The sequence below is a fragment of the Aquarana catesbeiana genome, linkage group LG02 (assembly GCF_042186555.1).
Source record: "Aquarana catesbeiana isolate 2022-GZ linkage group LG02, ASM4218655v1, whole genome shotgun sequence".
Lineage (NCBI taxonomy): Eukaryota > Metazoa > Chordata > Amphibia > Anura > Ranidae > Aquarana > Aquarana catesbeiana.
In genome coordinates this window covers 349,643,019-349,668,064 of record NC_133325.1, presented here as the reverse complement: position 1 = coordinate 349,668,064, position 25,046 = coordinate 349,643,019, and the positions used below count along the sequence as shown (strand labels likewise).

General features: G+C 43.9%; 1 protein-coding gene across 6 annotated transcripts in view; it reads left to right on the top strand.

Moving 5' to 3' along the window:
• Positions 1–25,046, top strand: part of CBLB (Cbl proto-oncogene B) — a 333,732-nt gene that overhangs the window by 110,989 nt on the left and 197,697 nt on the right. For all 6 annotated transcript variants that reach the window (XR_012241626.1, XM_073614961.1, XM_073614960.1 and 3 more), the window contains exons 3-4: positions 259–405; positions 20,732–20,888. Coding sequence is in view for 5 of the 6 variants with exons in the window: in XM_073614961.1 (XP_073471062.1) it covers positions 259–405; positions 20,732–20,888 (304 nt within the window). In the remaining variant the exon portion in view is untranslated. The remainder of the gene's footprint in view (positions 1–258; positions 406–20,731; positions 20,889–25,046) is intronic.

Below are 25,046 nucleotides of genomic sequence, written 5' to 3'. Positions count from 1 at the left end.
TATATACAGAAAGTTTTGTGTATATTTCACCCACAAGAACCAGAAAAATGTTTTTTTACAAAAAACTGCAGGGTAAGAAGGACCTAACAAAAAGAATTTTGAATATGTTAAAATTAAGGTAAGTACATGTGAAATGGTTAAAAAAATGAAGAATTGACAGCCTATAAGAGAAGGATAGACTTGGATTTAAAAAAAAAAATGTGGTGCTAAAGAAATCAGAAATTATCACATGCTTAATTTGTTTCCCTCTCTTTGCAGGAGAAACCTTACAAAGCTGTCCTTAATATTTAGCCACATGTTGGCAGAAATTAAAGCAATCTTTCCCAATGGACAGTTTCAAGGGGATAACTTCCGTATAACAAAAGCAGATGCTGCAGAGTTCTGGAGGAAGTTCTTTGGAGAAAAGTAAGTGTTATCAATGTAAGAAAAATACAAGATATCAAGGTTCACTAATGATGATAGCGTGTCTGATATCTAACTGCCAATTCATAATTAAAGTGTAACTATGGACAAAATAAATAAAATGGCATTTGTGAAGTCTGGCAGTAGCATTAACACAACAGTCTTTGTTTTTCTGATTCCCCAAAGGTTTATTACATGTTGATTTGACCAGTAGGTATTTTTTTCTTATTTCTTATCAGGCTGTACAACAAAATGGACATTAGAGAGTTGAGAAAAAAAAAACATTTAAAACTGAAGTTACATTTTTTTATTTTGGGATACAACGCCAAACATATTAATTACATTTAGTGGTGTGTGTCTTATTACCTGATAAGGCTGCAAATGACACTGACACGGATGCAAATGACACTCCTTCTTATTAAGATCTTCCCTACAGTACCTCCTTCATAGTTGTTGGATATTGTCCTGAGAGACTGCCTTCCGTCACTGTAAGAATTAACAGCTATCACTGGTAATCTGAAAAGTTGCGCCTCTCACCTGCCCTTTTCACCATTCACTAAACTCGTATTACTATTCTCTGACAATGCATCACATTCTGTGAATGATAGGATCTTTCACCGCCCATTCAAAGAATAATGCATTGTTGAAGAAAAGAAATACAAGCTCTCTGAATGGCGGAGGGCAAAAGGGGGTGGTAGAGCGAGCTGCACAACTTTTCAGACTAGCAGCAGTGGTTGTAACTTCCACAGCACCAGGTAGTAGCCACTCAGGGCAATATCTGGCAACTCTGAAATGCACTGAAGGGAAGATTTTAACAAGAAGCAGCAGCTTGCAGGTAAAGGAGTATACACAATTACACATAACTAATGTGTTTGGTGCTGTATGCCAAAAAAATACTACATTTAAGATTTAACGCTGACAAGTGTGCTTACATATACCGTATTTATCGGCGTATTACACGCACCCCAGGCTTAGAAGGGAATTTTAAGGAAAAACACTTTTTAAGGAAAAAAACGTACATTTAAATGCCCATCGATGCAGCCTTATCAGTGTCCATCTGCAGCCTTGTCAGTGTCCTTTGCATCCTTGTCAGTGTCCTTTGCATCCTTGTCAGTGTCCTTTGCATCCTTGTCAGTGTCATCTGCATCCTTGACAGTGTCATTTGCATCCTTAAAAGTGTCATTTGCATCCGTGTCAGTGTCATTTGCATCCGTGTCAGTGTCATTTGCATCCGTGTCAGTGTCATTTGCATCCGTGTCAGTGTCATTTGCATCCTTGTCAGATCATTTGCATCCTTGTCAGTGCCATTTGCATCCTTGTCAGTGTCATTTGCAGCCTTGTCAGATCATTTGCGGTTTAAATATGGTGCCGCTGCCAAGATACACAGAGCCGGTCTCGGCTCTTCTTGGCTCCACTCGTAGTCCCGTCCAGTCCCGTGATGGACATAACACAGGTCCAATGGCGCGACTGGGCGTGACTGTGAGCGGAGCCAAGAAGAGCCGACATACATAGCCAAGTGTACTCAGCTAGCTCCGCTCACAGTCACGCCCAGTCCCCATGTTATGTCCATTATAGGGTGGGACTGGGCGTGAATGTGAGCGGAGCCGAGAAGAGCCGACATACATAGCCAAGTGTACTCAGCTAGCTCCGCTCACAGTCACGCCCAGTCCCCGTGTTATGTCCATTATAGGGTGGGACTGGGCGTGAATGTGAGCGGAGCCGAGAAGAGCCGACATACATAGCCAAGTGTACTCGGCTAGCTCCGCTCACAGTCATGCCCAGTCCCTGTGTTATGTCCATCATAGGGCGGGACTGGGCTTGACTGTGAATGGAGCTAGCTGAGCCTAGCCGGGTACACTCGGCTATGTATGTATATTGGCGGCCGCTTCGCTCCGCTCACAAACAGCGGGGGGGATTGGCAGGGATCGGCGTATAACACGCACCCGCGAATTTCCTCTGATTTTAAGGGGAAAAAAGTGCGTGTTATATGCCGATAAATACGGTAAATAGTTACATAGTAGGTGAGGTTGAAAATAGACACAAGTCCATCAAGTTCAACCTATGTGTGTGATTATATGTCAGTATTACCTTGTATATCCATGTATGTTGTGGTCGTTCAGGTGCTTATCTAATAGTTTCTTGAAATTATCGATGCCCCCCGCTGAGACCACCGCCTGTGGAAGGGATTTCCACATCCTTGCCGCTCTTACAGTAAAGAACCCTATACGTAGTTTAAGGTTAAACCTCTTTTCTTCTAATTTTAATGAGTGGCCACAAGTCTTGTTAAACTCTGTTCCGTGAAAAAGTTTTATCCCTATTGTGGGGTCACCAGTATGGTATTTGTAAATTGAAATCATATCCCCTCTCAAGCGTGTCTTCTCCAGAGAGAATAAGTTCAGTGCTCGCAACCTTTCCTCATAACTAATATCCTCCAGACCCTTTATTAGCTTTGTTGCCCTGCTTTGTACTCGCTCCATTTCCAGTACATCCTTCCTGAGGACTGGTGCCCAGAACTGGACAGCATACTGCAGGTGCAGCCGGACCAGTATCTTGTAGAGCGAGAGAATTATCGTTTTATCTCTGGAATTTATCCCCTTTTTAATGCATGACAATATTCTGTTTGCTTTGTTAGCAGCAGCTTGGCATTGCATGCCATTGCTGAGCCTATCATCTACTAGGACCCCAGGTCCTTTTCCATCCTAGATTCCTCCAGAGGTTCTCCCCCCAGTGTATAGATTGCATTCATATTTTTGCCACCCAAATGCATTATTTTACATTTTTCTACATTGAACCTCATTTGCCATGTAGTTGCTTACCCCATTAATTTGTTCAGATCTTTTTGCAAGGTTTCCACATCCTGCGGAGAAGTAATTGCCCTGCTTAGCTCAGTATCGTCCGCAAATACAGAGATTGAGCTGTTTACCCCATCTTCCAGGTCGTTTATGAACAAATTAAACAGGATTGGTCCCAAGTGCTCCCCATTTATCACCACCCTCTGAACTCGCCCTTGTAGCCAGTTTTCAATCCATGTACTTACCCTATGGTCCATGCCAACGGACTTTATTTTGTACAGTAAATGTTTATGGGGAACTGTGTCAAATGCTTTTGCAAAATCCAGATACACCACATCTACGGTCCTTCCTTTATCTAGATGGCAACTCACCTCCTCATAGAAGGTGAATAGATTGGTTTGCCAAGAATGATTCTTCATTAATCCATGCTGTTTACTGCTAATAATACCGTTCTCATTACTAAAATCTTGTATATAGTCCCTGATCATCCCCTCCAAGAGTTTGCATACTATTGATGTTAGGCTAACTGGTCTGTAATTCCCAGGGATGTATTTTAGGCCCTTTTTAAATATTGGTGCTACACTGGCTTTTCTCCAATCAGCTAGTAGCATTCCAATCAGCAGACTGTCAGTAAAAATTAGGAACAATGGTCTGGCAATTACTTGACTGAGTTCCCTAAGTACTCTTGGGTGCAAGCCATCTGGTCCCGGTGATTTATTAATGTTAAGTTTCCCAAGTCTAATTTTAATGCTGTTCTCTGTTAACCATGGAGGTGCTTCCTCTTTCATGTTCTATCTTAGCCGTCCTTATTGCACCCTTACATTTCTTGTTGCATTCTTTATAAAGTCTGAATGCTGATGATGATCCCTCAACCCTGTATTTTTTAAAGGCCTTCTCTTTTGCTTTTATATGCATTTTTTCATTGGAGTTAAGCCATCCAGGACTTTTGTTCGCTCTTTTAAATTTATTAACCAGTGGGATGCATTGCCTAATGCCCTTATTTAATATGCTCTTAAAGCAAACCCATCTCTCCTCTGTGTTCTTTGTTCCTAAGATTTTATCCCAATTTATGCCTTCTAGCAATGTTCGTAGTTTAGGGAAGTTAGCTCTTTTGAAATTCTGTGTCTTTGTATTTACCTTATGTTTCCTCTTTGTGTGATTTATACTGAAGCCAATTGACCTGTGATCGCTGTTACCTAAATTGCCCCGTATTTCCACATCCGTGATCAGGTCTGTATTGTTGGTAATCAGTAGATCCAGTAACGCTTTATTTCTAGTTGATGCATCTACCATCTGACCCACAAATTGTCCTGCAAGACATTTAGGAACTGGCGAGCCTTAGATGAATGCGTGGCTCCCTCCGCCCAGTCTATGTCTGGATATTAAAAATCCCCCATTATGATAACACTTCCCATCCTTGCTGTTAATCCAATTTGTGATAGATCTGTCTCCCCTTTCTCCCTCAGGTTAGGGGGCCTAAAGCATACTCCCTAGAATTATTTTCCCCTTAGCTTCATCCCACCTCCTCCCTAGCTCCCTTAGTGATGTCATCTCTCACATTCACTTGTACATTATTCTTGATATATATACCCCTCCCCCTTTTTTACCCTCTCTATCCTTGCGATAAAGGGTATACCCTTGAATGGTTGCCAGTCAATCATGAGCACTGTTGAACCAGGTCTCTGACATTCCCACAAAATCCAAATCCTCCTCGTACAACAGTATCTCTAGTTCACCCATCTTGTCCACCAGGCTCCTGGCATTGGTGAACATGCCACGTAGTTTAGACCGGTCGCAAATCATCCTCTTATTGGGTGTTCTGAGATTGCAACTAGGACTTGCCACTATACTTACCTTGGGTTTATGTGCTTTGGTCAACCTATCACTAATGCCCCCCATACTACCCTCTGGAATATGTTCCGTGTTGACTATCTCTACCTCTGGACCCTCCCCCCGTCGCCTAGTTTAAAAACCCCTCTAACTTTTTAGCCATCTTCATTCCCAGCTGATCTGCACCCTCCTCATTTAGGTGCAGTCCATCCCTTCTATAGTACTAGTTATCGACTGAGAAGTCAGCCCAGTCCTCCAGAAACCCAAAACCCTCCTTACTACACCAGCTCTTCAGCCACTTGTTTACTTCCCTAATCTCCCTCTGCCTTTCTGGTGTGGCTCGATGTACCATTCCTGAGAATACTACTTTGGAGATTCCTTTCCTCATTTTTGCTCCCGAGTCCCTAAAATCATTCTTTAGGACGCTCCATCTGCCTCTGATTTTGTCATTGGTGCCAACGTGCACCATGACAGCCGGATCTCCCCCAGCCCCCCCAGTAATCTGTCCACAAGATCCGTGATGTGCCGAACCCGAGTGCCGGGTAGACAACATACAGTTCGGTGCTTCAGGTCTTTTTTACAGATTGCCCTCTCTGACCTTCTAAGAACTGAGTCCCCTACCACCAGAATCTGTCTTTCCTTGCCCTTCGCTTCCCCCCCACTCTCACTGGAGGAGTTCTTCCCTCGGCAGCTAGGAGAGTCCCTCAGCTCCAGCAGTGCTGGTCTCTGACTGGTTTCACCAATGTCACTCAATGGAGCTTACTTATTGGGATGCTGCAGCCCGGGATCAGCCTCCCTGGCACTTCCCCCTCTACCCTTGCTGACTGTCACCCATCTACTCTTTCCTAGTGCCTGCAACTCTTTGTCTCCACCTGCCTCTGTGCTGGCCCCTGCCGGCACCTGCCGTGTACATTCCTGACTATCCTTTAGTATGGAGGGACTTCTCAGTGCTGACAGTTGCTTCCCCAGATCCAGAATCTGGGCTTCCAGGGAAACAATGTGCTTACATTTCTTTATCGTACATCATGGGAAAGTCTTAAGTAATTACTTAATGAGTTATAGGCCACCTTCAGGTGATGGACACTGGTTATACGCAATCCAGGAAGTCCACTCCCTATATAACCCCCCCCTCCTTCCAGGAGCACATCAGTTTTTTCGCCAGTGTCTAAGGTATTGGTCACGAGCGAAGATGTTCTCTGAGGGGCTCCAGGAGGGATTTATCCTGGGTATAAATAGCCTCTATAAAGACCAGATCCATCCAAAGTGCCCCTAAGGCCTAAAAAGATGGTACCTGGCCTCATATCTAAAGCACAAGATTTTGCTTGTAACGCCTCTCGTTGTAGGGCTGGACCCCAGAAACCCAGGGCTTTGGTCTTGCTACATTACCTAGCTTTCCTGGTGGGGTGCTTTACAGGACCAAGTGAGTTGGAACCCCGATATTTAGGGACCCGGTCCTTGAAGCCCGCAGCCCGCCGTGATGGGTGAAGGTTGGATTGTCTGTTAATTCAGCAAATCCTGCGGCGGGAATAAGGTAAGGGAAGAAACTTGGGTATTAAAAACACCTATGTATTCTTCCATTAGGGAAAAAGTGCCTTAATTCTCCACTAGAGGGAGTCTGTGCATAAGCCCTTGCACACTGGGGCGGGGGCGGCGTCGGCGGTAAAACGCCGATATTAGCGGCGTTTTACCGTCGGTATGCGGCCGCTAGCGGGGGGTTTTCCCCCCGCTAGCGGCCGAGAAAGGGTTAAATACCACCGCAAAGCGCCTCTGCAGAGGCGCTTTGCCGGCGGTATAGCCGCGCCGTCCCATTGATTTCAATGGGCAGGAGCGGTAAAGGAGCGGTATACACACCGCTCCTTCACCGCTCCGAAGATGCTGCTAGCAGGACTTTTTTTACCGTCCTGCCAGCGCATCGCTCCAGTGTGCAAGCCCTCGGGGCTTGCACACTGGAATGAAAGTAGCGGCACTTTCGGGGCGGTTTGCAGGCGCTATTATTAGCGCAATAGCGCCTGCAAACCGCCCCAGTGTGCAAGGGCTCTAACTCTGTTGTCTTCACTGTAAAGCTCAGTCTGTGTGTGTGGTCACAGCAGCGCGTGCAGGGAGATTTTTTATCGGGGTAAAAGAAATCTGCAAATGTTTTCTTTCTCCCCACTGAAGGGACCAGAGGGTTAGGGGGACATCAGCGCCGTAACCCCCTTGCATTACCCCCCCGCCGCGGGGGGGGGGGGGTGCGGAGGTCCCACTGTTACTGCTAATTTTATTACTGTTGGCTGATTTTACGTTTGTTGGTGCCTGCTGCTGGACGGGTCTCTGCCTCCCCTTCCCCCCTCATGTTGGGTCTGTGGCACGAGCACATTTTTAAATGCAAAAGGGGGCGGAACATTTCTCGGGGGGCGGGGCCTAAGTGCGGTGCCGTCAACGTTGGCTGACAAGGAGGAAACAAGCAGCCTGCAACACAGGGATACAGGAGCTGTGGGACACGTGAGGGTTGCAAACTGGCATTCCTGATACAGAAAGGACACCTTTTTCCTAGCACTAGGCTGAACTTTCTAGCGGCTTTAAATGTCAAATGACTATATTCAGCGATTAAGTGTAATTTTTATAGTGGCTGTGTTTTTGTACTTAAAACTATGCCTACCAAAAAAGACACTACAAAAAAGTAAAGGTTTCACCCCCAGGCGTTAGGATCTCGAGTCGCATTTCCACGCTGTCATCCTCGCCTGAATTACCAGTTATGGCAAGTCAGGGTGAGCCATTGGAATAAATTGATTGGTGCAGCTGCTTCTCACATCTCAGCCCCTGTATACTGGACTGAAGATGTCCTTTCCTTCTCCCTGCAGGGTCTGGAAGGAAGATTTAGCGGCCTTAACCTCATCCTCCATTCAAATGGATAGGAAGCGTGCTAGATCCCCCTCCCCCACTTCAGAACTTTTGCAAGGAGAACAGTGGGCTCAGGATGAGGTGTTAGCACGAGTCGATCAGGAGGAAAAACAAACTGATGATTCCTCTGTGGAGAAAACAATGGTAGATGAACCTTTTTCAGCCTCACAGCCTTTTTCAACTCTTACACACGGTCGGACTTTGTTCGGACATTCCGACAACAAAATCCTAGGATTTTTTCCGATGGATGTTGGCTCAAACTTGTCTTGCATACACACGGTCACACAAAGTTGTCGGAAAACCCGATCTTTCACGTACGTCGGGACTATAAACGGGGCAGTGGCCAATAGCTTTCATCTCTTTATTTATTCTGAGCATGCGTGGCACTTTGTCTGTCGGATTTGTGTACACACGATCGGAATTTCCGACAACGGATTTTGTTGTCGGAAAATTTTATAGCCTGCTCTCAAACTTTGTGTGTCGGAAAATCCGATGGAAAATGTCTGATGGAGCCCACACACGGTTGGAATTTCCGACAACACGCTCCGATCGGACATTTTCCATTGGAAAATCCGACCGTGTGTACGGGGCATTACAGAGATGGTTCGTTCCACTTTCGTGCTGCCCCCAACGCAGTCTCTTGAAAGCTTGGTTTCTTCCTTGGGTTCCTTTAAAACTTTCTCAGCCTTTGCATGCATTTCCTGCACATGCATTACTAGAACAGCTTATTTTTGCTGAATGGGATCACCCGGATAAGCCTTTTCTCCCTCCTAAGAGATTTTTAATTTTCTATCCCCTGGAGGAGAAATTATCCAAAAAATGGAAAGTACCAGCAGTTGACGCTGCGATTTCCAGTGTGAATAAAGGCCTAACTTATCCTATAGACAATGCACAAATGCTTAATGATCCAACAGATAAAAAGTTGGAATCCCTGTTAAAATCTACTTTTTCCTTGGCAGGTGCCGTTACTCAGCCTGCAGTCGCTGCAATAGGAGTCTGTCAATGACCAATTTAAACAGGCCCTTAGAGAGATTCCTGCACAACAAGCTCGGGAATTGGCTGAACTACCAAAAGCATTATGATTCTGTTCACCAGGAGTCCCGCTTTATGCTTATTCTTGTGCATATGCGTACAATCCTGTGGTTAAAAAATTGGTCAGCTGAAGCACCATGTTAAAACCTCATAACTGGATTCCCTTTTCATGGGGAGTGACTATTTGGAGAAGACTTGGACAAATATATCCAAACAATTTCTAGTGGGAAAAGTACTCTTTTGCCAGTCAAAAGAAAGTATAAACGCCCTTCATTTAAACAGGTTCTTTCCCTTGCGCCTTAGGCTTCTGCCTCTAGGCAGTGGCGACGGCCTCCGGCAGACTCTAGAGGAAAACCTCCGGGTCAGACCCAGACTCAAAAGAAGTCCTGGGGTCGGAAACCTGCAAAGCAGAATCCTAAAGCCTCATCACGAATAGGCAACCCCCCTCACCAAGGTGGGGGGAAGACTTCTGCAGTTTTCTGAAAGAGCAAATTCAGGACAGATTGGTCATCTCCACGGTAACGCTGGGGTACAAGCTGGAATTTCTGGACTTTCCACCATCTCGCTTCATGAGGTCAAGCGTTCCCAAAGATCCAGATCTCTGTTTCAGGCACTAGACCAATTAATATCTCAAGGGGTGATCATACAGCTCTCCACTAAAGGGCAAGGTCTGGGGTTTTATTCAGATCTTTTTATGCATGTCAGACCCATTTTTGATCTAAAAAAATCTAAATCAGTTCCTGAAGATCCGCATCTTTTGCATGGAGATGATCAGCTCAGTAGTTGCTGTCCTTCTAGGAGGAGAACTTCTGGCATTAATCGACATCAGGCATGCATATCTGCATGTCCCTATATTTCCCGCTCACCAAAAGTTTCTGCGGTTCGAGTTAGAACAGCAGCATTTTCAGTATGTAGCCCTGCCCTTCGGGCTAGCCATAGCAACCCGGGTGTTCACAAAAGTGCTGGCCCCATCTCTAGCCAGTTTAAGGGCACAGGGCAGAACAGTCGTAGCGTACCTAGACGATCTATTACTAATAGATCAGTCGGTGGCTCATTTGGAGCAAAGCGTATGCACTACAACCAATTATCTGGAAAGTTTGGGTTGGATTCTCAACCTGGAGAAATCTTCCTGAATACCACTAAAAAGGCTGGAGTACCTGGGTGTGATCATAGACACAGCCGAGGAAAAGGTGTTCTTGCCTCAGGCAAAAATCAACTCCATGAGAGAGCTAGTGCGGATGGTCAGATCAAAAGGCGATCCCTCCATTCGCCTTTGCATGAGGTTGCTAGGAACCATGGTGGCTTCATTCAAAGCAGTTCCCTATGCCCAGTTTCATTCAAGACTGTTGCAAAACAGTATCCTGTCTGCTTGGAACAAAACAATTCAAGCTTTAGACTTGCCAGTGCGGCTGTCCCCAAGAGTGTCCCAAAGCCTCACTTGGTTACTAACCCAAAATCTGTTGAATAGAAAAACCTTCAGACCAGTCATCTGGAAAGTGGTAAGGATGGATGCCAGCCTTTCAGACTGGGGAGCAGTACTAGAAAAGACAACTGTCCAGGGACAGTGGTCAAGAACCGAAAGAACCTTGCCCATCAATATCCTAGACATTTGGGCAGTGCGTCTGGCTCTAAAGGCCTGGACTTTCAGGTTACGGGATTGTCCTGTCAGTATTCAATCCAACAATGCCACAGCTGTGGCCTATATCAAACTAAAAGTCTCTCAGCGCAGAGAGAGGTGAACCATGTTTTAACTTGGGCAAAAAGGAATGTTCGGCGCCTATCCGCAGTCTTCATTCCGGGAGTAGAGAATTGTCAGGCAGACCTTGAGTCACCAGCAGTTATTCCTAGGGGAATAGTCTCTTCACCCCGACATATTTCAGGCTGTTTGCCAAAGGTGGGGGACTCCGGACGTAGATCTTCTAGCGTCCAGGTTCAACATGAAGTTGGTCAACTTTGTGGCCAGAACAAGGGATCCACTCGCATGCGGAACAGATGCATTGGTGACCCCTATGCATTCACCCCTATTCAGTTGCTGCCTTGTATTCTTTGCAGGATCAAGCTGGAAAGAAAGCTGGTAATTCTGGTGGCACCAGCATGGCCCAGAAGGTCATGGTATGCAGAAATCATAAAGATGGCAGTGGAGGGCCCATGGTCCCTCCCACTACGGCCAGATCTGCTCTCACAGGGACCAATATTCCATCCTTCCTTACTGTCTCTAAATTTAACAGCTTGGCTATTGAAACCCATATTCTAAAGAAACGTGGGCTTTCCGGGTCAGTTATCTCTACCCTGATTAATGCAAGGAAGTCAGCTTCCAGAACTATATATTATAGGGTCTGGAGGGCTTATATTTCCTGGTGTGAATCCAAGGGTTGGCACCCTTGGAGATATATCACAGGCAGAATTCTTGCTTTTCTACAATTAGGGGTAAAAATGAAATTGACCTTGAGTACTATTAAAGGCCAAGTCTCAGATTTATCGGTCTTATTTCAAAGACCGCTTGCTACACATTCTTTAGTCCGAGTTTTATACAAGAGGTAATGCGGCTTAATCCGCCTGTCAAACCTCCCTTGAACCCTTGGGACTTGAACTTAGTTTTGTCTGTGTTACAAAAACAGCCATTTGAACCGATACAACATATTTCCTTAGTCCTTTTGACAAGGAAGTTGGTATTTCTGGTTGCTATATGCTCAGCAAGGAGGGTTTCGGAATTGGCTGCTCTTTCTTATAAAGAGCCATATTTAATTTTTCATGAGGACAGAGTGGTGTTACGCCCTCGTCCAGACTTTTTGTCAAAAATAGTTTCAGATTTTCACCTGAACCAAGATATTGTCCTGTCATTGTTTTTTCCAAAACCATGTTCCAGGGAAGAAAAGTCACTACATTGTCTTGATGTGGTGAGAGCAGTGAAAAATCTATTTGAAGGCAGCTGCTAAGATTAGTAAAACTGATGTCTTATTTATTTGGCCAGAAGGTCCTAAGAAAGGACAGGCAGCGGCGAAATCCACTGTTGCTAAGTGAAAATGCAAACTTATTAAGTAATTACTTAAGGCTCTGTGTCCCATGATGTACGATAATAAAAGTAGGATTTTTATAACAGCTTACCTGTAAAATCCTTTTCTTGGAGTACATCATGGGACACAGAGGTCCCTTCCCTCTTTTTTGGGATTTAAGTATATTTATTTGCTACAAAAACTAATGTGCTCCTGGAAGGAGGAGGGGTTTTATAGGGAGTGAACTTCCTGGATTGGGTATAACCAGTGTCCATCACCTGAAGGTGGCCTATAACCTATTAAGTAATTACTTAAGGCTCTGTGTCCCATGATGTACTCCAAGAAAAGCATTTTACAGGTAAGCTGTTATAAAAATCCTATTTTTGCACAGCAGTATTCACCCTTGATCGGATGATCAAGGAACGCATACATGCCGCAAGATTTACATCTAGTCACCTCTCCACACCCACCGGGTATTGTACCTATTAATATAATGAGGATCGGGGATTATACCCTGTCTAAATTACCTAACAACTAGCTGCCTGACACTAATACTCAACAAAACAATACATCGGTCCTCAACAAGACAATACACGGGTACTCAACAAGACAATACACAGGTACTTGCAGACACCTGCGTGCACTTGCAGCAGACCTACGTGCACTCTCAATACACAAGTACACAATACACAAGTACTAACGATCCACACACTACACTACTCAGACAACACTCACACTACACAGGTACTATGATCCCTGTTATAACCTCCTGTTTTAAACTCTAGTTTTTAACTCACCACTTAGTACAGTTCCTCTAACTGGTTTTTAACTCACCACTTAGTCCACTTCCTCTAACTCTAGTTTTTAACTCACCACTTAGTCCAGTTCCTCTAACTCTGTTTTTTAACTCACCACTTAGTCCAGTTTCACTTGGTCTAAGTTTTAGCAAGCTCAAAGATGAGCAGGCTCACAATGAGTTCTACACAAGGTTTTATAGGCCTCAATCACCTGTCACCAATTAACCACTCCCCGTAATTAGTAGGCTGAAGGAAGCAAAGAAAAAAAAAAGCTGGTTAAAAAGCTACAAGGAAAAGCCCCAAAAAGAACCTAAACCCAGCAATCGTCAGCAGTCAAAAAGCAAAACTTGTTCACTCTCCACTCAAGGTCCTCACTGTTCAGCTTCCAACCAGCAGACTGGTCTTACAATGGTTCAGATTTTACTTTTATGTAGTTAAAAACGTTTTAAAAGGAAAAAAAAACTGTTGCTGTAACTGCTTAAATAGTGTTAGCAGAAGTTATGCTTTAAAGGGGTTGTAACCCTCGTGTTTTTTCACGTTAATGCATCCTATGTGCGTGGTAAACCTCCAGGGAGAGCGCTTCTCCTAGGGGGTTTACCGATGAAGGGAGGAGCTGATAGCACCGCTGGGGGCCCCTAGAAGAGGTGGATCGGGGCCACTCTGTGCAAAACAAACTGCACAATGGAGGTAAGTATGACATGTCTGTTGTATAAAAAAAAAGAGCGTTTACAACCCCTTTAAAGTAGTATTAAACCCTTCGTACACTGACCACGATATATCAGGGCTGCTGAGCCCTGACACTATGGTCAGTGTACAAGCCTCCGTTATCTGCAGCTCTCCCTGTGTCTCCCTCTGTCCCCCCCCCCTCCCTGCCTGTCAGCTCTCACTAGCACCGATCTGCTCCTCTCCCCACTGCTTCAAAACTAACTGGTCATTATATCATCTTCTCTGTCACATAAAAAGCTGTATCCTAGTGCCTGTGCTTTATAAAAAAAAAAAGCAGATTTCTACCTGTTTTAACAGTGTCTTAAAGCGATCACATGACACCAGGCTCTCTGCTCCTCTCCTGTCTGCCTCCCTGGCTGACGTCAGCAGGAGAATCTAGGCCCTGCCCACTGGAGATGTCACACGCAGAAAGCCTGGACTCATGTGATCGCTGGAAGACACTGTTAAAACAGGTAGAAATCAACTTTTTTTTTAATAAAGCACAGGCACTAGGATACAGCTTTTTATACAAAAAAATTAGCTGCTGACTTTTAATAAACAGACACTCACCTGTCCCACAGTCCAGTGATGCGGCTGCCTGAAGCCTCGCTCCGCAGCATCATCATTGAAAGTGTGGGCACCCGGCTGTGACAGCTTGCGGCTTCACAGCCGTGCGCGCGTCACACTGCGCCTTTTCAGTGGTCAGGCAATCTTTTCGGACCTGTGACTAGTCCCAGTAGATTGCAGGGAGGGAGGGGGAGAGAAGGAGTCACCTAGGCGGCCGAGCGGAAGTGGGAGCTGGGTACCTGTCAAATCTAGGTACCCCACCCCCCTAAAAAAAAAATGACATGCCAAATGTGGCATGTAATAATGCTCTCAAAAGAGCATCAAAACACATAAAAACGTTTGTTCCAATTTTTTGTTTTGTTTTATACAGTGGTTAAGAAAATACTATCTAGGAGGATTTGTGAAAAAAAACGCTTATGCTCAAAAAAGCTTAAAAGAGCATGAAAGACAACATGAATTATTAAAGATGCTTATAAGTAAGTGTGACTGTTACTACATCTATTAGTCCATCTAAGACTGGCCATAGACGGTGCAAATTTCTTTCCTGGAGCCACAGGTTGCAGGAAAGAAATTTGCATGTTTCCCCTTCAGCACAGATATCGCTGACAGGGGAATCTCTCCTGCCAAGCCATTGTTTGCTCCCGATGAGGGTGCGGGAGCAGGCAGAGGAGGGTATCCCCACCGGGAGAAGACCATGATTATCGCTAGCGGCTAAAGCAGCTGCTTGAGATAATCGCAATCAAATCCAGCAGGCTGGTTGTACACAAGTTGATCAATTGATCAACTTGGTACATTCAGCCTACCCATTATTGTTTCGAATCTCGGCAGGTTCCTGCTGAATCGGCTGAGGTTTGAACCGTGTATGGCTGGCCAAAAAGTACTCTCTGCACAGGTTGACAATGCTGCCGTTCAAGGGTGGCTATGTTTCTTCTCCAAAGATACAGTGGAGGATTTAGTGTAGCAACGCAAAGAAAGGAAGTGTGTTTCTGGCCAGAACACCGGGTGGAAAAAAACCCATAAAAAAACTGAATCAGCCACCACATGTAAAGATTGGTAAGCTGCAATATATGCCTTTTTTTGTTTTTGGATTTAGATACACTTTAAAAAGATGAATCAATTGGTGTTAACTCATCTGCTAAACTATTTTATGTCAGCAAGTTTTTCATAGCCTTTGTTGTGGTTATTTTTTTCTTGCTTTTAACACCTAATGTTTTATCCACCTTTTTGAAGGTCTGAAACAAATAGTACATGATGTGTCCTTTGTCTTCCAAGAATCCATTGTGTGACCTTCTGGTGACAATTATTCAGCCCTGTCATTATCAGAGTTTGTACTTAAAGGGGTTGTAAAGGCAGAAGGTTTTTTATCTTGATGCATTCTATCCATTAAGATAAAATACTTCTTTAGCCTCCCTAACACTTACCTGAGGTCCCTCTCTGTCCTAAGATGTCCACGAGTGTCTCAGCCATCCAAGATCTTCTTCCTGATTGACTGAGACACAGCAGCGGCGCCATTGGCTCCCGCTGTTGTCAGCTATCCAATCAGGGGAGAGAGGGGCGGGGCCGGGGCGGGCTTCATGTCTGAAAGGACACAGGGAGCTGTGACTTGGCTCGGGTGCCCCCATAGCAAGCTGCTTGCTCTGGGGGCACTGAACAGGAGGGAGGGGCCAGGATCACAGAAGAGGGACCCGAGAAGAGGAGGATCCAGGCTGCTCTGCACAAAACCACTGGAATAGAGCAAGTAAGTATAACATGTTTATTATTTTTATAGCAAACAAAACAAGACTTTATAATCATTTTAAGAGTCTTAAATTTAATTGGAATTGGTGCCTTTAATTTGTACACAGTAATCATGTACATATTTTCTGCTTCATATAAACTCTATACACATTTAAACCAAGAGGAATATGCAGATTGCAGGAACCAATGACAACCAGTCAGAATCCAACTTTCACTCTTTTGGTATTGGAGAAAAAACAAACATGGGTTTCTGTGTGTTACTGTAATTTTTACATCGTTTACACAGAATGGTGGTGGCAGTTAAAAGCTCCTGTAGCAATTGCTAGCCTAATAATGAAACCACCTTAAAATATACATTCTACATTAAAAAATCTGATTGCTTAAAATAATAAATTAAAATAAAGTGTTTAATGCAGTATACATATGTGTTGGTTAGCTTTTGACTTGGGGAAAAATACACCATAATAGGTTTTTAATTTTACATTACAGGTTGCAAGACACAATTCTAAAACACTGGGTTATACTGCCACCTTCAGCAGTATGTACCCACACTGGCAGCCCAATATACCGCCTTTTTTGTCCAGCTTAGGAGGGAGAGGATATATTCTCTCTGCTCTGAGAGAAGCAATCTTTTTCACTTTTTATCATGACAAGTATTTCTGCTTTCTAGATTTTTCAGGTGTTGCAGAACCACTGGGGCTCCTGTTTTTAGCTTCTGGGTCAGTTACTTCTCAGCTTTTTTTTTGCCACAAAGAAGATGCAGGACTGGCCTGTAATGCTGCCCTCCAGGCACTGGATCCTGCGTTTTGTACTCCACTAGGCATATAGTGCAATGTGTTGAGCAGCAGGGTGCTTCACAGGTCCATTGTGGTGAAACCCTGTCCCTGAAGACCTATGTCTGCCAGGTGGACAAGGACTACTGCCTAGGGCTTGTCCCTAACCTCTTGCCTGTCTGCCTGGGGGATTGCAGAATTATAAATGGCTGTTGTGAGTAGGGACTGTTGCTCTTTAAATGGTAGTCCAGGTTTGCTGCTTTGGTCCCCTATGGGTTTGTGATCAAAGTACCGACTGCTATAATTTCAGTCTTGGGGGGGGGGGGGGGGGGGTTTGGGGGAGTTCCTGTCCTGCAGTGTGTTGTGAGGAGTTCTGTCACACACCATGGCAGATCATACACCATGGGGAACCCTGCTGCCTGCGTTTGGCTAACAATGCAGGAGGTGTCTGCAGCATTTCCCACAATGTTGGTGAGGACCGTCACTGGCAGCCTGAGTTGTTGTCCTTCTCAGGGCCTCCGTAACCCTTTCTGAGATGGCCCATATTAAACAATACCACAGCAAAATATGTGAAAACCATTAATAAAGTGCAAATAGTATATCACCAAACAATATATAAATTCTGAAATAAAATAATTCAAAATCAATGTTATGTATCAAACGACGGAGACAGTCTATATTGCAAAAATGCCCCAATCCAAACCCCAGTGACCCCAGTCACTGCACTCCATGTGCAAACACATCCTTTTTTTGCATTTTGTCATCACAAAACTATGGGCACAATCCCAAAATTCTCCACCACTTGTGCTTTGTGGGTGTGCTTTCACCCTTTAACCCCCTATGACAGTGATGGCGAACCTTGGCACCCCAGATGTTTTGGAACTACATTACCCATTATGCTCATGCACTCTGCAGTGTAGTTGAGCATCATGGGAAATGTAGTTCCAAAACATCTGGGGTGCCAAGGTTCGCCATCACTGCCCTATGAGGTCAAATACAGCTTGAGTGAAGCCAACCGATTTCACAATGCTCCCCAGCAGTGTCTCCAGCTTTCACTTTCACTAGAGATATAATGGCTGAAAAACAGAAAAAATGCTTTATGGTGCTCACTGTCAGCATTCTTTAATAAAACAATGGTTAAAAGAACACACATTAGATGCAATCAGCCAGCATATGTACAAGTTGTTTTGCAAGCTGCCTGTCACCACTCCCTGTGTACGTAAAGCCAATGGTACTCAGCAATGCTTGGCCAACCTGTTTTGTATGATGACTTCACTGGACCCACCCCATCTGTGTTGTGTCCCAATTGGACTACCTCAGAGAGGGGAGAGCGCTGCACAGTGTCTTGAAAAAGTGTTCATACCCCTGTAAATTTTCCACATTTTGTCATGTTACAACCAAAAACATAAATGTATTTTATTGGGATTTTATGTTATAGACCAACACAAAGTGGCACATAATTGTGAAGTGGAAAGAAAATGATAAATGTTTTTTGAAAATGTTTTACAAATAAATATCTGAAAAGTGTGGCGTGCGTTTGTATTGATCCCCTCTGATTCAATACTTTGTAGAACCACCTTTCGCTGTAATAACAGCACCAAGTCTTTTTGGGCATGTCTCTACCAGCTTTGCACATCTAGAGAGTGAAATGTTTGCCCGTTTTTTTCTTGCAAAATATCTCAATCTCTGTCAGATTGGATGGAGAGAATCCGTGAACAGCAATGTTCAAGTCTTGCCACAGATTCTCAGTTGGATTTAGGTCTGCATTTTGACTGGGCCATTCTAACAAATAATTATGCTTTGATCTAAACCATTCCATTGTAGCTCTGGCTGTATGTTTAGGGTTGTTGTCCTGCTGGAAGGTAAACTTCCGCCCCAGTCTCAAGTCTTTTGCAGACTTTAACAGGTTTTCTTCTAAGATTGCCCTGTATTTGGCTCCATCCATCTTCCCATCAACTCTGACCAGCTTCCCTGTCCCTGCTGAAGAAAAGCATCCCCACAGCATGATGCTGCCACCACCATGAAGAGCACCTTCTTTCACGTTTTCTGTGTCCCCCACATGGCTTCTCGCAAACTGCAAACAGGACTACTTATGGCTTTCTTTTAACAAAGGCTTTCTTGCCACTCTTTCATAAGGGCCAGATTTGTGGTGTGCATGACTAATAGTTGTCCTGTGGACAAATTCTCCCACCTGAGCTGTCTATCTCTGCTGCTCAGAGTTACCATGGGCCTCTTGGCCAGTTTCCATTTTCAGATGATGGATTGAACAGTGCTCCGTGAGATGTTCAAAGCTTGGGATATGTTTTTATAACCTAACCCTGCTTTCAACTTCTCAACAACTTCATCCCTGACCTGTCTGGTGTTCCTTGGCCTTCATGATGCTGTTTGTTCACTAAGGTTCTCTAACAAACCTATGAGGGCTTCACAGAACAGCTGTATTTATACTGAGATTAAATTACACACAGGTGGACTCTATTTACTAATTAAGTGACTTCTGAAGGCAATTGTAACACTAGATTTTAGTTGGGGGTATCAGAATAAAGGGGCTGAATACAAATGCATGTCACACTTTTCAGATATTTATTTGTAAAAAAAACTTGGAACAATTATGTGCTACTTTGTGCTGGTCTATCACATAAAATCCTAATTAAAAAAAAATTCAGTTTTTGTTGTAACATGAAAAAATGTGGAAAGTTTCAATGGGTATGAATACTATTTCAAGGCACTGTATTTGTGCTAGGTGAAGGGTAGCGCAAGGATATTGTGCTTTAATTCAGTAATTTTCATTGCACCAAACAGGCTTCTGGTGGACTCGATGGGCCCTCCCAGATCTTTTGGATCTTGTGATGCGAAGACAAGTTTACCATTCTGCTTCTTGGTCGCTGGATTTGATAACTTGGCTATTGGAAGCGCAAGTTCTGAATACAGTATAAGAGACTACCTGATATCACTGCTTTCCAAAAGGCTAGGATGTCAACTTCTCGTAAACTCTACCATTGCACCTGGAAAGTGTATTTCACATGGTGCAACATTAGGAATTTCTAACCCAGAAATACTTTGTGGGAGATTTCCTCTAATCTGGTCTTGATCAACATCTTGCCTTGAATACCAGCAAGGGTCAAATCTCAACCTTAACAATTCTCTTTCAGCGATCACTGGCTTCCACTCCCTTGTGAAGGCTTTGTTCAGGGTGTTGCTCACTCCCTGTATGCTCCTCATTACTCCATGGGATCTCAATTATCTGGCTTGGTCAGCTGTTGCTCAGGTGCAAGACTGCTATCTGGTCTTCTGTTCACATGTTCATTAAGTTTTACCAGGGGGATGCTTAGGTGTCAGTTTCGGTTGTAATGTTCTTCAGATGGCATTGTAGGCTTCCTTATGCTGCCCTTGTTATCTAAGTCTTGGTTTGTTCCTTGTGGGCCTGTTAGATTTTCGTTTGCTACTGTTCTGTCCTCATTTGGACTACTTTTGGACGCCCCAGTGTTTTAGAATACAAATGCTACATCCTATAATGTATGATTAAGAAAATAGTATTTTTGTCTTGCCCGTAAAAATCCCTTTCTTGGAATATAACACCGGACATAGGTCCCTCCCCTCTATTCTTATGATCCACTCCTAGAGTCTGAATAACCTATGCAATATGATCTACATTAAGAACAGTGGATACGTGGAGAGTTGATACTTCTCCTTGGTATTGGGGGAGGGGGGGTGAGTTCACACCACAGCATGGAGCGGCTCACAGCAGGGGTCAGATGCATCCCTGTTCACCTTTTCAGGTACGATTTCAGCACGAATTTTTGGCTGAATTTGGACCTGAAATGGACCAGAAGACGAACAGGACTCCTGTCCAGTTGGCACGGGAGTTGCTCCAGAGATGTGGGAATCGGCTCCATAGAGAGGCGGTCACAGTCTCCTGACATGCAAATTGAATGTGGGGAAACCCACATCCAATTTGCAATAGTGCAAACCCAGCCTTAATGTTTATACAGGTGAAAAAAGAAATACATAAAATAATTTTATAATATTGTAGGCATTCATAAACACTAAAGAAAAAGTTACTACCAAGTATATTTCAGGTGTTAAAATATGCATGGTTTAAAATGCACCCTTCCTTTTTTTAGAGGATTAATGTTTTACACAACATATAGGTTTATTTTCTGTATATTGTGTCCATAAACTAGTACACAACAAGCTTTCATGGTTTTCTTTCCCTCCCTTCACAGAACCATCGTGCCATGGAAAGTATTTAGACAGTGCCTTCATGAAGTACATCAGATCACATCAGGCTTAGAAGCAATGGCTTTAAAATCTACAATTGATTTGACATGCAATGATTACATTTCAGTATTTGAATTTGATATTTTTACAAGACTTTTTCAGGTATGGTGTGTTCTTTGTACATATCTTGTCACTGTTATCTTAAACATCTGTGTATAAATGTATGAATTCTTAGGAAATTGCTTTTTTTTAATTATTTTAGCTCTTCATCAATACTGTTTAACTCTTGTAAAGCAGTCTTTATTAAACTCTAGGACTAAATTAACATTTCTACCTTACAAGCAATTGCAATAATTTAAAGTAAAACCAAATTGATATTAATTACGATAGCGAATCGGCTTAGAATGAGACAGGCTGAAGGGAAGCAAAAAACTTAGGGTCCTTTCACACGGGACGGATCCCTGATGATCCGCCCCGTGAACATCCGCTTGCTCAGCAGGGATCGCTCCATGGATCCCCGCTGAGCAGGCAGATGACAGGTCCATCGGACCTGTCAGAGCGCCGCTCTCCCCTATGGGGGATCGGGTGATGACGGACCGTAGATTCCGTCGTCACCCGATCCGATCCGAAAACGGATGGAAAAGTAGGTTTTTCCTCCGTTACACTTTTTCGGATCGGAGCGGGTCAGATGTCAGCGGACATGTCACCACTGACATCCGACGCTCCATAGAGGTCCATGGAGGGTCCGTTCAGGTCCACCTAAAAAATTGACAGGCGGACCTGAATGGACAGTCCATGTGAAAGAGGCCTTACTCTAAATCGCTAACAAATACTGCTGCCTTAAAGAATAATTCCAGGTATTGGCATATTATACCTGGTTGGACCAATGTAACTATATATATGACATACCTGTCCATTGCTGCTGGAAATCACTGCAGTAGTGGTGTCTACTTCACCGATCTCTACTTGCTTCCACGTCTCACACTGAGCATCTGCTCTCCTACATTGTGAGCACAGGAAGTTGGCCATTCGGCACAGGTGCTATTCAGTGAATGCTTTACGTTTTCTAAATATATGCAAAGTGGTTCAGGTGGATGAGGTGGAGAGGCAGGAATGGTGACTGCTCTGTATCTGTACCTCTTCCAATCGGAGACCGCTTTGCATTCAGAAAATGTAAAGCATTCGCTTAATGATGATGCCTGTGCTAAGCTGTCGATCTCCTATATTTACAATGCATCAGGCCTGCCACTCAGCACTGCACCTGGAAGCACGTGAAGATGACTGGATGTAGTGGTATCTACTTCAGCGATTTCCAGCTTATATTGGATTGGCCAGGTAGATCATACATGGTTAAATCGGTCCCAGTTGGGACAATGCAACTATGTATAACATGCCGATGCCTGAAATTATTCTTTAAAACAGTCCTCACTTCCAACACAAATTTGGTTTATACTTTATTTTAGCAGCCAAATTCCATAAAAATAATTTGTATGCCCCTGTGGCCAACTGTGCTTCCAGAAGTGCTAGGGTATAGCACTGATGCAGCTTTCATTTAGAGATGAATTCATTTCCATCTGCATACAGCAGTTTCAGGTTTGTCAAGCCGTGTCAGTCCTAGCTATTGGGGCTCATAGCTCATTTAGCATGAGGTGAGCCTAAAAGAGCCAAAGTATGCTTTCACTTTCAATACAAAGCTTAAAGTGGTTGTAAACTTCAGAAATGAAATATGAGCAAAGCTTTCCTTCTGTAGTTGTCTCAATCCAGGGCACTAAGTGTCATTTTTCTCTGCAGCTTCTCTCCTCTTCTATAAGCAAGAGTCACTTCTGACGAGTTTCCTGACACCAAGAGAAAAATGGTGACTGGGGAGGGCACAGTCTGTGTTTGACAGCCTCAGCTCTGTTCCTCTGTGCTGTATGAAGGGTGTGCGTGTCCCTTTCCTTCCAATCAGCTCTCAGAACTCTGCTCACTGATGTAACTTCAGCTCTCCACCCCCTGTTTTTTTTACCCCCCTTGAGTTGAGAGATCCTGTATAAATTCTGAACTTTGGATGTAGGGGAAAGATGGCTGTAGATAGAAATGTACAACTTACGTAGGATGATTTGTTTCATCTCTGTGTATCATCTGAGGCCAGTCACTTCACTGGATATATGTAAGGGTTTACAACCACTTTAACTGTACAAACTGAAGCTGAAAGCTGACTGGATGCTTTGCAGAGCAAAGTTTTAGTAAATTCCCCCCCATTGAATTTTTGAAAGACTTATTCTGTGGAATTCATGCAGACTGGTGCAGACAGATTTTACGGGATAGTCTTGTGCACGCTCTGAAGGTGTTGCAGCTTCACCAAATTTATGTACCTGATTAGAACTTATACTTGAATTTGGTGCACACTGCACCACTTTTAGAACACATTAGACATTTTGCGAAATCTCTCGCCAGGGTCTACCGACACAGCAAACTACCAGAGTTTTATTTTGAATTGGTGCATTAAATTCACCACAGTGTAAAAGTGGTGCATTTTAGAACTACCTGAATTTGGAGCACAAGTCAGAACCAAAAGTGTTTGTAGATGTTACATGAATTTGGCATAAAAGATTAACAAGAGGGATTCATGACAGAAAAATGGTGAAGCAGCTTAATTGAATTCCCCCCATTGTTTGAAATATTGAAATGAAATCCATCTAAATACTTTGGTTTTAGTTTTTTTTTTTTTTTTTTGATTATTTTCATGATACCTTGGAGCAGATCCCAGGTTCTATGACATGGGCAGCAGAAGCTGCTCCTCTTTTCTTCCTGTAATACATGAGCAGCCAATAAGACATTATTACATACTGTATACCGTATTTATCGGTGTATAACACGCACCCCAATTTTAAGAGGGGAGTTTCAGGAAAAAAAACTTTTTTTTTAAATAAACCACTTTGAAGCAAAATAACGGTCAGTGAGCATCAATGCAGCCTGATTAGTGCCCATCTGCAGCTTCAGTGCAGCCTGATCTGTGCCCATCTTCAGTCTAATCAGTGCCCACCTGCAGTCTAATCAGTGCCCATCTGCAGCCTAATCAGTGCCCACCTGCAACATTGCTCAGCATCCATCTGCAGCCTTGCTCAGCGTCCATCTGCAGCCTTGCTGTTATATATGCTGCCACCAAGGGATAGGTGGGGACGGGCGCTGCCGAAATAGAGCCGGATCTGCTGTGTACTCAGCTTGGCATCACGCCCAGTCCCGGATCCTTTGATGAACATAACGCCGGTCCAATGCCGGAACATCCATGCTAGGAGCTGTCCAGGGGGCGGGACTGAGCGTGACTGCGAGCTGAGCCGAGTACACAGGCGATCCGGCTCTATTTCAGCAGCACTCGTCCCCTCCTTCCCCCTCAGTGACAGGCTATATCGACGTATAACACGCACACATGATTTTCCCCCTATTTTAAGGGGGGGGGAAGTGTGTGTTATATATCGATAAATACGGTAATTTACAAGATCTATGCTCAGAAGAGTGTCTAGTGCTTAAAATCCCAACTCAATTCAATTTTTCAAAAAAATAATAATTTGTTCAGATAGAATAATTATGATAAAAACCTCTTATCGCTGTCTGGGTCCTGACAATGGGTTGTCACAGGGATAGCTAGAGAGGAGAAATCTGCAATGTGGACACAAACTGCAACAAAACATTTTTGGTGAAGTGGAAGATAGATTGGTGAAGTGGATAGAAACGGTTTGGATTGCTCTCTGTGTCCTCTTGTCTTTGACACCTGTTTCAGTTACTTTTTAATTTTTGGTTTCTCAGAAGTAGTAGAGTAAATCTCCCCAATGGAGACACAATGATCATGATGGGTTTACCACGCTATCAAAAAAAAGTTTTCCCTAGAGTAAAACCTGTGCGTTTTGCCTGTTTGCTTCCATCTCCTACAAGTTAAAAGCTCCCAACCCTAGCAGGGAGGAGCTTAGTTGGGCAGTTATTTAGGGGGGATAAGAGAGAAAAGGCTTTGAGTGGACATTGGCTCTTCACTTTGTTTTAATGCAGTGCTATGTCTGGAGAGTAAAAACAAGTCTACAAATTTAGCAGCCATGCGTACCATTGTTCCTTGCTCATGGGACTTTTAAGGTGTATTTCAGACTGAAGTAGGCAGCAAGGCTCATGTATGTTTGTATGACAGAAGCTAACAAAATGTTACTTTTGTTTTTGCTTGGACATCCATTTTAACCACTAGCCTCCTGCCGTCACAATGGCTCCCCTGCGCGAATCACCGTACCTGTACAGCGACCGCTTTAAGGGGTATAGGGGGTGCGCGCCGACCACGTCACTGAGGAGCCGATGCGC